This window comes from Taudactylus pleione, unplaced genomic scaffold, assembly GCF_031769625.1.
Source record: "Taudactylus pleione unplaced genomic scaffold, aTauple2 ptg000479l, whole genome shotgun sequence".
Classification (NCBI taxonomy): Eukaryota; Metazoa; Chordata; class Amphibia; order Anura; family Myobatrachidae; genus Taudactylus; species Taudactylus pleione.
In genome coordinates this window covers 6,866,681-6,884,434 of record NW_028284881.1, presented here as the reverse complement: position 1 = coordinate 6,884,434, position 17,754 = coordinate 6,866,681, and the positions used below count along the sequence as shown (strand labels likewise).

The following is a 17,754-nucleotide window of genomic DNA, read 5'->3' as shown; positions in this document are numbered from 1 at the left end:
CGGTTTGCTGTCCTGCAACAACATTAGCAATTTCATTCACTGCCCTTTGGCTTATCGACAGCCCTGCGGGTCTTCACCATAATGATGGCAGTGATGACTGCCTATCTCAGGATTCAGGGAATCAGAATACGGCCATACCTTGGCAGGTCTTCTGATAATGGCACAGTCTCCAGCTGTTCTACAACACCATCTCCAACTGACCATTGCCTGCCTACAGAAGCACTGCTGGATAATCGATTGGAAGAAATCTTCTCTGTCTCTAATACAGCTCATGGTACATCTGGGGTGCTTCTGGATTCTCGGGCACAAAGGGTGTTTCTGCCAGAGGACAACATGGTGGCTCTGTCATTGCGGGCACGCAAATTGCTATGCAATCAAAGGGTATCCATCCTATCAGCAATACAGGTCTTGGGGTAGATGGTATTATTATTATTATTATCGTTTATTTATATGGCGCCACAAGTGTTCCGCAGCGCCTTACAAGGTACATATCCAAAAAGTGACTTACAGTAAAATACAATACAATGAAGGACAAGGACATGGATAATATACATTGATACATAGGTGGCCATAACACCCACATAAGCAGCAAAGCATAGGCACCAAGTGTTAGGTGTCCTAGTGGTGAGTAAGAGGTAGATGAACATATAGTAAGGAGAAGCACAAGAGGGTAGAGTGCCCTGCTCGCAAGAGCTTACATTCTCAAGGGGAGGGGCAGACAGATGGGTGTGATACAGATGGGGAAGACAGGGAGGAGGGAGCATGTAGTAGCAAGTTAGGATGAGAGCTGGAAAGCGTTGATGAAGTAGTGGGTCTTGAGAGCCCATTTGAAGGATTGTAGAGAGGTGGAGAGTCTGATGGGGAGAGGGAGAGAGTTCCAGAGGTGGGGAGCGTGCAAAGTCTTGGAGGCGGGAGTGGGAGGAAGTAATCAGCTGGCATGAGAGGAGGTGTGCATTTGTTGAACGAAGAGGGCGGACAGGAAAGTGAAGGGAGATGAGGTCAGAGATGTAAATGGGAGAGGAGTGTGTGAGGGCTTTGTAAGTGAGTGTGAGAACCTTGAATTGGGCTCTGAAGGGGAAGGGGAGCCAGTGGAGGGCTTGTAGGAGAGGGGAGGCAGATGTAGAGCGTTTGGAGAGGAAGATAAGCCGTGCAGCAGCATTAAGGATAGACTGGAGAGGAGCGAGATGGGATTTGGGGAGGCCAGATAGGAGAAGGTTACAGTAATCCAATCTTGAGATGACCAGTGAGTGTATTAACGTCTTAGTTGTATCCAACTTCGACATGGTGAAATATGCTCAGTTCCACTCCAGGCCTTTGTAGCAATTGATTTTCTCCCAATGAAATGGACAGTATAATCTAATATGGTACCGGAGGATCCTTCTCACGCCAGAGATTCGTGGTGGCTACATAAGGATCATATGGATAAAGGTCGCCCATTCTGGATCCAAAATGTGGTCCTTTTCCCCACGGACGCCTGTCTTTGCGGATGGGTGACAGGTCATCACATCTTTCAGGGAAGATGGACAAATCAGGAAACTCATCTACCCATAAACATGCGTTTATGATGACACAGGACCAGCTCCAGTGCAAGCTGGTGCAGATCCAGTCTGACAACGCGACCACAGTAGCCTATCTCAATCATCAGGGTGGCACACGAAGTCATGTAGCCCTGAGAGAAGTGATAAACATTCTGATATGGGCAGAATGTCATCTTCCGGCTATCTCTGCTATATTGATCCTGGGAGTCCTCAATTGGGAAGCGGAATTCCTAAGTCATCAGGACATACATGTCGGAGAGTGGGTTCTCCTCCAGGGTTTTTTTTCAACTCCTAGTGGACAAATGGGACCTACCAGACATAGACCTCATGGCATCACGTCACAACACAAGGTCTCCAGGTAAGGGTCCAGGGCCAGAAACTCCTCAGCCACCTTCGTGGATGCATTGGCAGGAAGATGGGACTTCAAGCTGGCGGATCTCTTTCCCCCGATTTCCCTCCTTCAAGGGTCCTCAGGAAATTCAAGCAGGAAGACGGAACAGTAATACTACTGGCTCCTGCTTGGCCTAGACGTCATTGATTCGCCGACATACGGAATCTATCCATAGATATTCCGTTTCCTCGACCTTTTATGGCTGGATCTGTTAGTGCAGGGTCCCTGCCTGCATCCGGACCTACCTCGTCTGTCCATGATGGGGTAGCTCTTAAGGCTTCAGTTTTAAGAGCCAAAGGTTTTCTCCAGCTCTGTAATTTCAATGATGCTTAGGGCACGAAAGCTTTCCTCTGCCCGCATCTGTTACAGAGTTAGGCATTCTGTTGGGTGTTCCCACATGAAAGTATGACCCTAAGGCTTTAGGGTTTCCCGAGTACTTATTTTTTCTAGGCTGGGTTAGACTTTGGTCTGAGCCTTGTCATCCTGGGAGTGCAGTTTTCTGCACTGTCAGTCTGGTTTGAGAAGAGAATTTCTTCTTTGCAGGAGGTTAAAATTCTTTTCTTCAGGAGGTTCTCCGAATTCAGCCACCTTTTTGTCCCACCAGTAGCACCGTGAGATTTGTCTTTGGTTCTGAAGGGGCTACAAGCTACCCATTTGAACCTCTGTGGACTCTGTAGATTTGAAGAGGTTGACAGTGAAGAAATTTTTTCTCCTCACTATCTCTGATTTTGCATCACTTATTGTTGCTTCCCATTTTTGATCTTTTTCACCAGGTTAGAGCTGTTCTCCGTACAGGGGAGGTTTACCTTTTCTAAGGTTATGTCCCATCTTCATGTGAATGAAGAAATGGTGGTTCCAGCTTTTTCAGTCTTCAGCTTTTTCTGTAGGTGAACTCTTCCTGGATGGGGTTCGTGCTCTCCGTATCTATGTGGTGTACAAACTTTGTTAGAAAATCAGACACTCTTTTTGTGTTATGAGTTTTTCACAAACGAGTTTGGCCAGCCAACAAACCAACTGTGGCTAAATGTTTACATATGACTATCTCCCAGGTTTGCCCTAAGGCTGATATCCCTGTCCTTTACACGGCGACAGCACATTCTACTCTGTCTGTGGAGCCATGGTGGGTGTTTCATTGTGGTGCCAATGTTGAACAATTGTGCAAGGCAGCCACGTGATGTTTTGTCCACACTTTTCTTAGGTTTTACGCCTTTGATACTTTTGCCTCTCAGGAGGCTTCCTTTGGTATCCCTGTGGATCCCTATGGACCCTGAAAAAGAAAATAAGAGTTATGGTAGACTTACCATTGATAACTCTTTTTCTTCAAGATCCATAGGGTCCACAGGGCACCCACCCTGACGCACCTCGCTTCATTGGGTAATTTCTCTTTCGGGCACGGATTCCCTCATTTTCTGAGAGTGTTGGTGTTGGTAACTCGCCCTCTGTGCATGTTGTGGATCATACAATATTGTAACCTGGAAATTCTTCCTGTCTGAAAGTAGCCTGTATGAGAGAACACCTGCAGAGAACATCTTCATGTGAAGAAATAGATACGTAGTATTTAAATGTAAAAACACATTACTGGGAACCTGTGTGGCCTTTTAGTGATTGAAACCTTTCCAGTCTCACTTTGCTTGTATCAGTCACTTGTGGTTGGCAAAACCTATAGGCTATACCCATTATGACTCTATTGTCTTCTGTAACCAGATGCAGACTCAGAATATGATTTTGCTTTTAGTGGTTTACAATAATCAGTGGTTTTGTTTTCCTATTTTCTCCAATGTATAAAAAGTAGAATGATACAGTAAAATAAAAAAATCAGTGATTTAACTTAGGGGTTGTCATGACCCTTGCTAGTTTTTCACTTTTTTGCCTTTAGACTTACCCCTGCCAACTGTCCCATGGATCTGTGTATGTAATTCGCCTGGAAAATCTGCTCTAGTCATACTGGCTGTCACACTCCAGTGTATACATTTGGACTATGCTCTCCTTTCCACAGTGATTATTCACCTGGGTCCTCTTCTGTCTGTGAACACTGCTAGCCTTGATTGAAATTGCAGGTGTAGTTCTGACTCTCAGTACTGCAGATATGATTGCTCTCTCTGCAGAAGTTAACCTCAATTTTGGAGTTTGGTACATAGGGGTCAGATTGTAGTCCACATTGATATTAATGGGGACTGCTATCTGCAGTGCTAATTAACACTCTGCCCGAGGTTTATGTGAAATCTCCTGATTGTGCTATTAGTACATAGCTACAATACATTAAATTCTGCAGAAACTGCAGTTTCTACATAATTTTATTAAAAAAAAACCTTGTTACATAGGCCAATGGAGGAGAAATGTTTGATGGATGAAATACAAGTGTTGCCACTCCTCAATATCAGTAACGGCCATTATAATTTTAGTCCTGTTCCAGAGGCATAGTAAAGGCTATAGTTCATGATTGTACTAATTGATTAGTCTTGATTTTGTTTTGAATGTACCTATTTGTAGTTGATATATTTGATTTGCATTTCTTTTATGTATCTGAATCTATATTTGTACGTTTATGTCAACTTTTATTCACAAGTCCTGCACCATGTTGATATGTTCCAAATTGTAGAGAAAGGAGGGGGATTTAACCCCCTATTGTACCTCAGCACACTGAATAATACCTGCAACAATATATGAAGACTATATGGTCATAGAAATTCAGAGATATTAGTTGCATGCATTTGCAAATACATGGGAGGCTGCTGGGCCACGTCACGGCTTCTCTGTTACCAGCAGTCCCTAACACTAAGGGGTTCACGTCCGGGGCGCAGTGCACCCCAAAAAACGTCCAGCCCAGGACCCCCCCAGGGCATCACACGAAAATGGAAAAAGAGTGACAGTGCAGTGTAAAGTCTAGCTGTGTGTGAGTAATCATTAAGTGTGAAATGAGAGGTTAAAATATATGTGAAAAGTACATGAATAATAAACAAACATAAAAGGTGATGTGAAAAGCAACTATGTGTATTGTGTTTGTTTGTTATGAGTTGCATGAAGGAGCCAGCATTAGTAGGGCATGCTGGTTCTATTAGTGCTAGTTGGAGTTCCCAGGGGTGACTCCCAGGTAAGCTGGCTCTCAATTTGGATGCATTTATGTATGTGCCTTTATCATGAGGCCTTACATTTGACAAAATTATATATGTGCCTTTATCATGAGGCCTTATATTTGGTATATTTTACATTTGGGGTAAGCGTTTGGGCGTAGGGCCCCCGGGACTGGTCTGGCTGGGCCTCCTCAGGGCATCACCACTTAATACACATAGTTGCTTTTCACATCACCTTTTATGTTTGTTTATTATTCATGTACTTTTCACATATATTTTAACCTCTCATTTCACACTTAATGATTACTCACACACAGCTATACTTTACACTGCACTGTCACTCTTTTTCCATTTTCGTGTGATGCCCTGGGGGGGGGTCCTGGGCTGGACGTTTTTTGGGGTGCACTGCGCCCCGGACGTGAACCCCTTAGTGTTAGGAACTGCTGGTAACAGAGAAGCCGTGACGTGGCCCAGCAGCCTCCCATGTATTTGCAAATGCATGCAACTAATATCTCTGAATTTCTATGACCATATAGTCTTCATATATTGTTGCAGGTATTATTCAGTGTGCTGAGGTACAATAGGGGGTTAAATCCCCCTCCTTTCTCTACTTAGTATGACCCCTCCCTTTCATGCACCTGATTAGTACTGCTAGATTGATTGAGCAGCTGCCATTTTTGTATGTTCCAAATTATGCAATTTTGTCCTCAAATATTTTATAAAACATAGTGGGAGATATAAGCAGTAGTAGTTGCACTAGTAGGAGGCAAACATATTGAAATCAGTACACTTTACCATGCTCATCATTGCCCACTTGGTGCTTCCATTACCACAGCATGGTGACTCCGTTACTTTATTAAATTATGTGCCCAGGTTACTCAAATTGTCATACTTTTACCAAATATATGTACATGTATCCCCTGCATGTCGTGCAATAAAATTGTGAAAAATTCTGGAGTTAATTCTGAAGCTGAATTTTATCCATTTTGTTTGCATACACGAATGGTGATTCCGTCACTGATTTTATAAGTAGGCTGATTTATCAGGGATAACTACACAAGATAACACTAAAGTTATTCTGATAGTTTCATGTATGGGGTTTTTTGTGGACTGTTGGGTTATGATGATTTGTCACACTAGTGGTGGCAGTCATATAATGAATAGAGTTTATCACTGCATAAATATGATTCCGTTACCGGTGGAATTGCCCTTCTGTTTAAAACAATCATATTTTAAACCCAGTTAAATCTAAATAATTTTGTATGACTGGACCTGTAGTTAAAAGTGCAGTGCTCAGTCAGACACCCTGCCCAAATATGCAGTTTTTTTGTTGGTATACTTCAATTGTACCATGTCCTACTGAACATAATGATCATAAATAAGTATACAATGTTTTTTTGGTTCCATTAACTGGAGTATAGATATAAGACACTGATTTAAAACAGCTGGAAATGATTGTATGGCAAAGAGAGCCTGAGTAAGTGATTAGGAAGATGGAATTTCCTGGTGATGTCTGGGGAAATAACAGGATTTGAGAAGCAGGGAAGTGAAAAAGAGGGAGCAACTGCTCCAAGACAGAAAGTAGAGGAGGGGGTGTGATTCTTCCAGGCAGAATACAGAAAGTAGAGGAGGGGGTGTGATTCTTGCAGGCAGAATACAGAAAGTAGAGGAGGGGGTGTGATTCTTCCAGGCAGAAGACAGAAAGTAGAGGAGGGGGTGTGATTCTTCCAGGCAGAAGACAGAAAGTAGAGGAGGGGGTGTGATTCTTCCAGGCAGAAGACAGAAAGTAGAGGAGGGGGTGTGATTCTTCCAGGCAGATTCCAGATATGGAGTGGAAATGAGAAAAGCTGGATTTTTGTTATGTTTACCTAAAAAGTGCTTGAGATATACAAGACTTGCCTACTTAACACGCTGAGATATAGAACAAAATGTGGATTAGTATATGGTCAACCCTAAGTTTGGGAACGATGACTGCTTGATAAATGCATAAAGAAAATATTTGGGTTATAGGGCAGCTCCAGCTCATTTGCATAATTGTGTATAAAAAATGATGGTTTTAGAGGGTTTTTTTTTTTTTAAGATACTCTTGAGATTCCATTAGCTGGGATAGTTAATGAAATACTGCACACTCCTACATCTAATTTACTTATTAGTTTTCCAAAAAGCACACAGTTAAAAGGCAGATTTCATATATGAGCTGTAAGTTTTAATTCGCTTGCAAAGCGATGAAAGTGGCTTTTTCTGTTAGGCTTATTCTACACCATGTATGAGGTATCCTTATCTTTGTGCGGAGGACCACTATGCCTGCAGACCTGGCTACAGATCGCATTGTATCTCATGTTGTCTAAGCAGTTGTCGCTACTATTGTGAGTGCAAATATCAACGCTAAAAATAATGACGATAATCACACATGTAATGAACTGTATCTTTGGGAAGTAGTTGCAGGGGCATATTTCCCTATTGGCCAGGATGGCACTCGCCAGGGGTGCCAGCCGGTTGGGGGCGCTGGCACCACCCGGCAGTGCCACCCGCGGCCAGCAGTAGCGTAACCCCCCCCTGACTGACCAAATTGTTTTCTTAGAGTCGGAGACAACTGTCTCCGTCTCTCCACCGGCCACAGGCCACCCACCACAATCAGAGCTGCCCGGCCAATGCCTGTTTAGCTGTCATCGCTTCCGCGTCATACCACCTGACGTGGAAGCACTGACAGCTGAACCGGCAGGATGCGGGCAGCGCGCCTGTGCTGCAGTTAAAGACCTTTCAGAGGGAGCATGTCATCGTGGGAGAAGGCGGATCACGACCGCCCAGCAGCCCGGCACTTAGTAGGAGGTCCAAGCAGCAGAGCCCACACGTGTGTGTGTAAGTATGCTCTTGTGTGTGTGTTTGTGTTTGTACACACAGGTTCAGGAAGGCATAATAGATTAGGAAACACAGGTTTAATTTACAAGTTGCACTTACATAAACAGTTGAAATACAGGCATATCAATGAGACTCAGAATGGCAAAAGCAGCAGCCTGGATAGGAGTCCCGGTGATCCTAGATGCTATAAAGGACACAACCTGATCAGAGCTCCAGATATCTCAGTCAAGTCCCAGGTGTTCCTCCACAGCACAGCCCAGAAAGCAGGAAATGTGTGGCACGTCTTCACTGACATATTTCCAGAGGGCACCGGAGCAGGAGATGTGTGCTGTGGAGAGTGCCGGTCCGTTATTACGATATCGTCAGGTTGACCAGCATGTTCGAGCTATGCCAGCAATGACCGGCGTGAATGTTCATCGCTGGTTGTTGCCAACATTTTACTGCCCAATCAGTGCACGATTAATGGACGACTGAACGTTAACGATATTGTTATCGTTCAGTCGTCCATTAATATCGCCTAGTGGATACGCACCTCAAGATGCTGTTTTCTTGTTTTCTCATTTGTTTATGTACTTTGTAAGGCGCTGTAGAACCCTTGCGGCACCATGTAAATAAAGGATAATAATAATGATGGTTACACAGTGCAATGACATATGGTGCATACACACGGTCAGATCAGATAATGATCCGATATCGTTGTCTTATCGACCTACATGTATGTGCTGGATGATCGTTATCGAACATCCAGCACACGCACCAACCCTGGGAACTACTATAACGAACTGCGATCAACGATCACGGGTCCCTATAGTAACCAGGCTAACCTGGTCGATATCGACCAGGTTGGCCTGCATGCACGGGCGATGGTCGATATCGACCATCCATGCCCACGCATCGACCATCGTTTGGTCGTTGGAGGGGGCTACAAAAAGGACGATATAAACGATCAAACGATATCGTTATCGCTTGTATCGTCCTTTTTATCTGACCGTGTGTATGCACCATTACATCTGTTCTGCGGTCTCAGCTTTTGCCTGGTGTCTCTCAGATTGAAAGGTCATGACCTGCTTATGCCAAGATCAAAGATCTGATTTCACAGCAATGTTTTGTTCTTGAAGTTTAGTTTTTAAGTGAGGAAAACTGATAAAGTACTGTTGGTACAATAAAGTCTACTGTAGCTTGCAATGCTGTTAAGACAGTTTATTGATTTTTATTAATAAAAAGTTATTGTGGAAAAACAACCTTCTCTTTAATTAATAGTATAGGTTACCAGGTAGAACGTTCACGTTAGAGGGTCAGAACATGTCAGTGTGACCTAAGTCAAACCCGTTGTGAAGACATTGGATATGTTATTGAGATTGGGTCATATCAGTGAGATTGGAAATACCAGGCATGTGTCTCCCAAATGAAATTGGTTGTTTTGTCATGCAGTTTTTAGACTTAATTTAGAGGCTCCCGCTAAATTGTTTCCTTTATACATACTGTTTTAGGATTTTTGCACTTACATTGATATAAGTGATAACATTCTCAGGGTATTGCAGTGTTAAAAACTGATCATGGTTAGAAATTTCCATTGTGCAGTGTTGCACTGAACACTAGATTCTCATTTCATTCTATTAATCAATTAATCTATTTATCAATATTTGTCAAATGGAACTGATAGAATAAAATATTTACCTTACCTATTTATCATTCAACCAGAGTGGGAACAGCGCTTTCAAAAACCTGCAGTTGCGGTAAATAATCCCCAAGGTATATAGCAGCACTCATTTGCAGATGGTAGAGACTTCGCTGATAGTGATCCATTAATTTAGGTAATTAAAGAGGAAATAGGAGGGCTATATAACCAGCAGTAATGCAGAGATCATTCACAATGAACTACAGTGTACAAAGACCAGTCTCACGTGACTCCCACTAGGGCGAACAGCTGGGCTTTCTGCAATATATCACATCGAAAAAACAGATGATTGGATACCCCAGTTATTTTATGTCACAAATTACTTGCCTTGTACTAAGTACAGACAAAATCTAGACCCACATTGAATACAACTGAACTGCCTGGCACGCTGTCTGCAGTCACTGTTGGTGTTTATCTCCCCAGTGTATTGGAGACCAGTGAACTAGTGGGAAGGAGAGGAGAAGCTGCAGCTACTCAGGGGAGGGATCGGAAAGTCCCCTCTCCCTTATGTAGTATTGGTGTCAGAAAAAAAAACTTTTAGGACCCTGATAAACATTGCTGTTACCATAGAGTACATGGGAGTGTCTGGCGGTTCTTATGTAACGCAAACCATTGATAAATGCAGCTAATACCAAAAGTCTTGAGAGACCTGCGAAGGTGGCTATTATCCGCATGTTTTTTGTCCTAAAATAAATTATAAATAGGCCCCTTAATTCTTTTAGTCCCAGATTACTCTATTTAGCCGAAATATTGGTCACGAGGCTGAAAATGTACTCAACACTGTACACAGTCTTATTCTAGAGTCTATTAGCACTATAATAAGGTCACAGTCTCATCTCATTCACCATTTTAATAATTCATAAGCAGAATTGTGCTATAGAATTTAGATAAGGTTGAGGTTATGGGAATAACCTCTCACTTGTACTCTACAACACAAAACAAAATGTTCTGCTCCTGAAACTTACTGTTCCAGTTCCCTATGCTGAATTACTTGTTTGATGTTTAAAATCACCATTCTCATCAGTTCATTCACCAGTTACCTTTAGTGGTAAATCTTCTGTTCCACTTAAGTGACAAATTTGGGAGCAGAGTATTTTGCACAGGATCGAAGGGCGTCATGTTGGAGGGCCTATATATGGTAAATAATAAGTACTGTAAATAACAAATTTATTAAGACAGAGCTTAAATCTTTCTACAGTTCACTGCTTCAAGCCCTCTCCCCCCCACATTCAACATTTTATATAAAAAAAGTTTGTCTATAGATATGAATTGCTTATGAATTGCTTCTTTGATTATGTGTATTATATTTCACAGGCTGGAAAACAGTGGCACCATTGCACAGAGGAGCAATAGCATGTACGTACATTGTGTATTTTATTAATTGGAACATATTTATCTCTTTGTATATCATAATTTAAGGCTGCATCTTGTCTGATACTTTAACATCTGAAATGGCAGAGAATATCTGGTTTTGCTGTGTTTCTATTTTAAAATGTAAGGTAAATTATGTACTTTGTTAAGGGGTATTAATCTAACAGATGGACTGGTTATCGATTTTGCCTTTAAATGCTTGGTATATAGTTCTCTTGTCAGGGTCATCCTTGCTAATTAAATGGTAACCTGATGCAGATAATCTGTGTGCAGCATTGAAGAGATGAAGGTTTCTTAGCTTGGTGTTAAGAACAGTAGTGCTGTAATCTAGAGAACTGTTCACTATAAAGTAACTTCCTCTTAACAAGCAAGACAGTGAATTTGCAGTGGAAAGCCCCTCATTAGTGTTTCCTTTTTCTGCTTTCGTAGCATACCACAACTGCTTCAGTCACTGCAATGAATGGGGACACTATTCAACCTGAAAGTTCATCCGTCCCTCAGGGCTGGAATGAGTTCTGCGAGCTTCACGCCATCTCCACGGCTAGGGAGTTGGCAAGGCAGTATTGGTTGTTCGCTAACCAGAACCCACACTATGATATCTTGGCCGCAGAAAACTTCTCCTTGCAGTTCACGGATCTATTCCAACAGTATTTCAGGAACGAAGTGAGAGAAAGCTGGGGCATTGACCAATACAGATTCTTTCCCTTCAGTAGAGTAAAAGATTACAGAGAGACAGGTAGCAGAACTTCAGAGGAACCTAATAGTACGGTTGCAGCAAAAGTGGAGGTGGATTTGACAGCTATCCATGAACAGACAGAACAGACAGCTAATGACACAGCTGTCCAACATGTACAAAAGGCTTGGAGCTCAGGGGAGCTCCAGAGCAATCACACTCCCCCACCTCCAAGACCATTCATTCGATTCTCCTTCAATCATATTAGGAGGAGTATTCGAAATATATTCCGAAGGAAACCTGCAGATACAACTCCTTCTGAATCCAGGGAAGTTGAAACTGATAGAACAGACTCGCCCACCTGGCATAAAAGGATTTTGCCATGGACTTTAACAAGGGAGCCTGTGTTTGAAGTCCGGAAAGAGGGGCATTTGAATTACAGCATGGTGGATGAGACAAGTATGGACAGTGGAACTGTTTGGCAGAGATGCCGACTAATTTTACGGAAAGCAAGCCAATTAGACAATGAGGACTATGTGATGGAATTGTTTGATCCTCCTAAGGTAAGATCATTTAGTTTTTTATTTAGGAATGTTTCTATATATTATATGTTTGTAGGGGTGTGGGGTAATTTACAGCCATGACAATACAGTGCAGAAGCTATGTGTGATATTCTGCAACTGCCTTTGTTCCATTTGACCTGTCCTGATGCTTATGCACATGGCTTCACATAGCAACCAGGTGTCATTTGTGAAGAGACAAATGGTTGTTCTGAATAATGGAAGCCTACTATTGTATTACCAAAAATCATATATGCAAACAAAATACCTCTCGTTTGCTGACAGCAGATATTTACATCCTATACAAGTCCTGGAGATCAGGCAAACTTAAAGGTACCCCTAAGATGTTTGCACAATGTAGAATACCTGTTCCAGTATGGCGTTAATTCTTAGTTGTCGGAATATGTTGTTTTTACATTTTAGCCGCAGAAGATGAGCTGAAAGCACAGTTCAGTACCAGTTAACCTTGTTATTAATAACTAATATTGCAACTTCCACAAATATACCATTTGAAATAACAATAGCCATCTTGCCCACTAACCTTCTAGAGTTAACTAATAAATTAAGGCTCATAAGCAGTTCATTGGAAGAAATATGGAAAATTGCAATAAAATTAGATGCTTGCCATTAAAAGTGGACTAGGTAGTACTTTGACATGATTGCGAACATTCCCATCGAAGGTACAAGGGTTAACATGGCAGCAAAGACATGATGGCTACTCAATCCAATTGGGCCTAACATTACGGCTTCAGATGATATTTGGACTGTGTACAAACCAGGAACAAAAAAGGTTAAGGGGTTAAACAAATTTCCTTTAAGCCACGTGGACATAAATGACTCTCAGGGTATTATCCTGGTATTTCAATTATATGTATTGTGCTTTATGGGGATTACATTGTCACTGTTACTTCCTGTTTTCATGCTTTCTGTTGTCTCAGTTGTATGCTTTTTATTATTATGATCGTGTTATGGCATTTACATATTTTGGAGTTCACAATGTTTTTGTTATGTGATTTAATATTGTAAATAATGTATATAGAGGTATGAGCATGGATAGAGATTGCAGCCACTATATAACAAATAGGAGCTACTTTAGGGAAATAGAATTGTCCTGGTCATCTCTGTTTGTGTTATTAAACAATTATTAACTTTAATATTTATGTATCTACCTCCAGAATTTTAGTGGAAGAGTAGTTTTGTTGGGAGCCTCTTTGTTGTGGTGTTATTTTTTTGTAAATTGTGTCTTGATAAAACATTTTGAACAATAAACCTAGAAAGAAATGATGAAGAAGGTGTTACTCTCATAATAGCTAGAGAATAGGGTTACAACTGTCTGACCTTTTTTATCACTGTTTAATAGAATTGCAAACAAATGTGAAGAAAATGTTCAGAAAACTTGAGTTATTTGCAAATTCATATATATGGAAATTAAGAATTTATACATACGGTAGTTTAGCAAACTTTATTTCTAGTATTTTATTGTACTATTTTAAGTAGGTAAAATGGACAGTAGCACTAATGGGCAAATTCAATTAGCCTTGGGGAAGCTACGTGGAAAAATTGCGTTAAATGCATACTCTGGGGCTTAACACACGGGGAAACCCTCAGATTCCAGCACTTAACGAGTAATCTATGGGATAACGCGGACTGCCCGTTTATCGCATGGGGAAATTAAGAATTGTATAGCTCTAGGCATTAAACTCAGAGCTTTACCCACACTGTTAACACAGCAAGTAATTGAATCTTCCCATTAATATTTATATTTGTTATTTATCTGTGCATATACATTGGATTGGATTTCAGGCTTCTGAGTTCTGTGTTACCTGCTGCCAGTGACCGTTCTCAGTGGAAACTCTTCCCTTGGGAGCTTATGCTGGGGACATACGCAGTAATTTCCATACTTAACGTATCCATTTACAGACCAAGTGGCCAAAATCTGTGCCAATATGGGCGGAAAACAGCTGATTGGCTTGCTCAGGTATATGTGCAAAATCTCCAACTCACAGTGACCACATCAGTATGTGTGTGGTCATTCGCTGCCCGCTCTCCTAGCCCCTGTGATCTTTTATTTCCACAGAAATTGGCCATATATCTGGTATACATATAAGGCCAGCATTATGCAATGCTAAACAAGAATTAAGGAGAAGATGTATAAAACACAGATACAATGGTGATGAAAGGAATCTGTACCAGCTGACATTGGAGAGTAGCTATGTGGTTAACTCATTGCTCAGATTGACATGAAACCACCTTGCATGCGATATTCCATGATTGGGTATGTAATGGGGCCACCTTTGCAGAGACCACAGAATATACAAAGCTTTGCACTTGTGACTCAAACCATTAGAACAGTGGTAACAACTTTCAAGACACATTGATATATGAAGTAAACCTGAAACTGTACATGGGCTAAGGGTGAAAGTGAGTACTCAGACTCTCTGTCTCCTATACTAGTAGAAGAGGCAGTTTTGGAATAACACACAGTGAAAACTATGCTACAAATGTCCTGTTTAATTTATGAATAATGACCTATGTAAAATAAAGAATGTTTTACAGTGCTTAAGGGGAAAATACATCCTTTTGATACTTTGGTTGAGAAGAAAATATTTCAAATGTTTTACTTCATTACATACAGAAGACTACCTCAGTGTGATAGCTGTCCCTGCAATATATCTACTAGATCTTAGATGTACTGAAAAATTGATACCGTTTTTCATACCAAATTTTCGGGTCCGACCCGGGGATTGAAACAGGGTTCAAATATGGATCAGACCCGGAACTTTCCCCTTTCAGACTGCGGCGCCACCCCAGGATATTCCCGAATCGGCGCCGTTCTCATCGGAGTCGGGTCTGCAGTGACCCGGCTCTTCGGTGTTACAGTGGACGCTTGGAGATGATGTCATTTCCAAGCACCACTGAAGCCGGCCAATGGGGCCGCATGCAGCCTGATCCATGTCATTGTGCCCTGGATCGCGCTGTTTACACTGCAGGGTGGAACGAGAACGACCCGTGGCCAACCCTGCAAAGTACTCGATTTGGATCCCCGGGTCCCTGTACCCGGGTGGATCCATTTACACCGACACAAATCCCAGGTTGATGCACATCATCCCGGGATTTTTAGGTCGGTGTAAAGGGGGTATGACTAACATTACTCCCAATGGCCTGTTACAACAGGTGTGTGATAACCATCTATTCTATCTTTTTTACTGCTTTCTAGACACATTCAGTCATTGTCAGCAACCCTACAGGATTTGTATCTACAGTGTTCTATCCATTCACTTTCCACATACTAATAGGAACTTACTATTATTATTATTATTATAGTCCCTTAATTTGTATGGTGCCAATATATTGCGCAGAGCTTTGCACTCCAAGAATGTTTACTCTAATTCACTTCTACAGGCCGACAGTAATGCACAGACTCCTGGGCCAATTTAAAAGCCAATATGCTAGTACGTATTCAGGAAACATAATGTCACCCCAGGCAAATGCAGGGAGAACTTACAAACTGCACATAAAGCGCCATGGTCAGAATCAGACAGAAGCCCACAGTGCTACATTCTAGGCTACTAATAACTGCCACGAGCTGGATAATGCACGAAGGCAGCCAAATTCATACACAAATCAACCAAAAAATTGACCAAAATTAAAAACTATTTTCTGTAACCTTGCAAGACAGCCTATTATATATTGTTTCTACATAAAATATACAACTTACTGTATATGATAATTTACTATACTTTGGTGAATGAATAATTGCTTTAATCAGAGGTATCATCATGTTAGAAAAGGAACAGAAGTCATTCAATAAATTAGATATTTTTAAAGCAAATGGTTTGATTAGGGGACTGCGTCTGCTCTACATTTAAGCAAACTGAAGGCTTATACATTCTAATGCCTTCAGCTTTGCATAGAACACAACATTGGTCTATAAAGTATTTTGAATGAATCTTACATCCCTATTAAGCAGTACACAAAGGCATGTGTGACATGTGAAACAGTTTTTATCCAGGCAGACAGTCTAATGTGCGGTACACACCTGGCTGACTTAAGGAGCATACACACGAGATGATATCTTTGAACGATAACTATATAGTTCAACGATATATCGTTCATATCGTTCAGTGTGTATGCAGTGAACGACCAACGATGCGTGCTCCCACTGGATGATAACGATAGCTTTGGTCATCTGTACATGCAGGCCAATTTGGATGATATCGTCAAGAATTGCATCTTCAGAGATGTGGCAGGATGACTTCACTGAAAGATATTTCAGTGTGTACACCCAATATTGTTTGTTCTGCACTAACAGAAAGTTCAAGGGAAATCTTTCACCAATATCGTTCATACAGCACATCGTCCCATGTGTATGCACCTTTAATGGCCAGCCAATCGTCCCGCCGACCAAGCGACTGATTTGGTAAGCATTCACACTTACCAATCGGCCAATTGATATGTAGCCATACATCACAACAGGGCAGGCATTTAAATTTGCCTGCTCAGTTGTGATGTCTTGTCAGCAGTTCCTGCGGCCAGGCCCAGCGACGGTTGGTAATTTGGGGGCCCGCAGCGGTATTGACAGCAGTACTGTACACGGACCGTAACCTCCCCTCCCATCTCCTCCCCTCTTTTCTCCTCTCCGCCCTGAAACTGCTGTTGCCGGGGGCCTGATGTCACAATGTAGTGACCGGCCCCAACTCCTCCCCTCTCCTTCTGCGCTCTGAAGCTGCTGTTGCCGGGGGCCTAACGTCACAGCATCGTTCACAGATATGCTGTGTGTACACACAAACAGATGCACTAAACTATATATCATATGGTGTGCATCCAGCATAAGAAATACAAGTAATGATGTGCATGCAGATTTGCAGTGTACTAGTCTAATTTATATGTAATAAGTGGTTATTTGCTCTTCTGTTGGTTTCATTTCTTAACCTTTGAAATGGCTGCGTGAGCAAAAATATGAAAACATAGTTAACACACACAGCAGTTTATATGGAAATTCTGTACCTGAGAAACGTTTGTGTTGGTTTGCCCTAGTTTTGCATGCGCCCTGTAATTTTGCATGATACTTAGTAAGGTAATGTATTTATTTTGGCAACTTGGAGACAGTTATGTTTTATTTTTTTTGTAAGGAATATGTTGTTGTCATCTCATCAATTTCCTATTATAATCATTTTAGTCATTTCATTGTACTTTTAATAGTGTAAAATTAAAATGACAGTATGATAAAGACATATCTGTGATGGGCACTGAGCATCATGGTATATGAAAACTGCCAACCTCTGGCCTATGTGATCACAGGGAGAAGGAATATGTAATAAGAGCGATTCAAGGATGAAATATCTAGGAAGGCTGTAAAATTACAGGAAATAGGAGTTCTGGGTCCCATTGCACATGTGCAGTCTGTCAAATGAACCCGCCACCTATTCAAATAGTCTAGTGAAGGCAAACATTTTGTAAGTTGAAGTACTAATATTCAGGAGACTGCAACCTGCATCTGCTCATGCTAGAGTGATTTCATCCAGAGGGGATCCAGAGAAGCCTGTTTGGCTTTGTTGTTCCTCCATTACGGGTATCATGAGAAGGCATTAGCTAGAATATGCTTTATCCGCT

General features: G+C 41.7%; 1 protein-coding gene across 1 annotated transcript in view; it reads left to right on the top strand.

The window, feature by feature from the left end:
• SH2B3 (SH2B adaptor protein 3) overlaps window positions 1–17,754 on the top strand; it is a 274,440-nt gene that overhangs the window by 67,557 nt on the left and 189,129 nt on the right. The window contains exons 2-3 of the mRNA XM_088449227.1: window positions 10,852–10,893; window positions 11,338–12,144. Of these exons, the coding sequence (XP_088305353.1) occupies window positions 11,365–12,144 (780 nt within the window). The 5' untranslated portion in view covers window positions 10,852–10,893; window positions 11,338–11,364. The remainder of the gene's footprint in view (window positions 1–10,851; window positions 10,894–11,337; window positions 12,145–17,754) is intronic.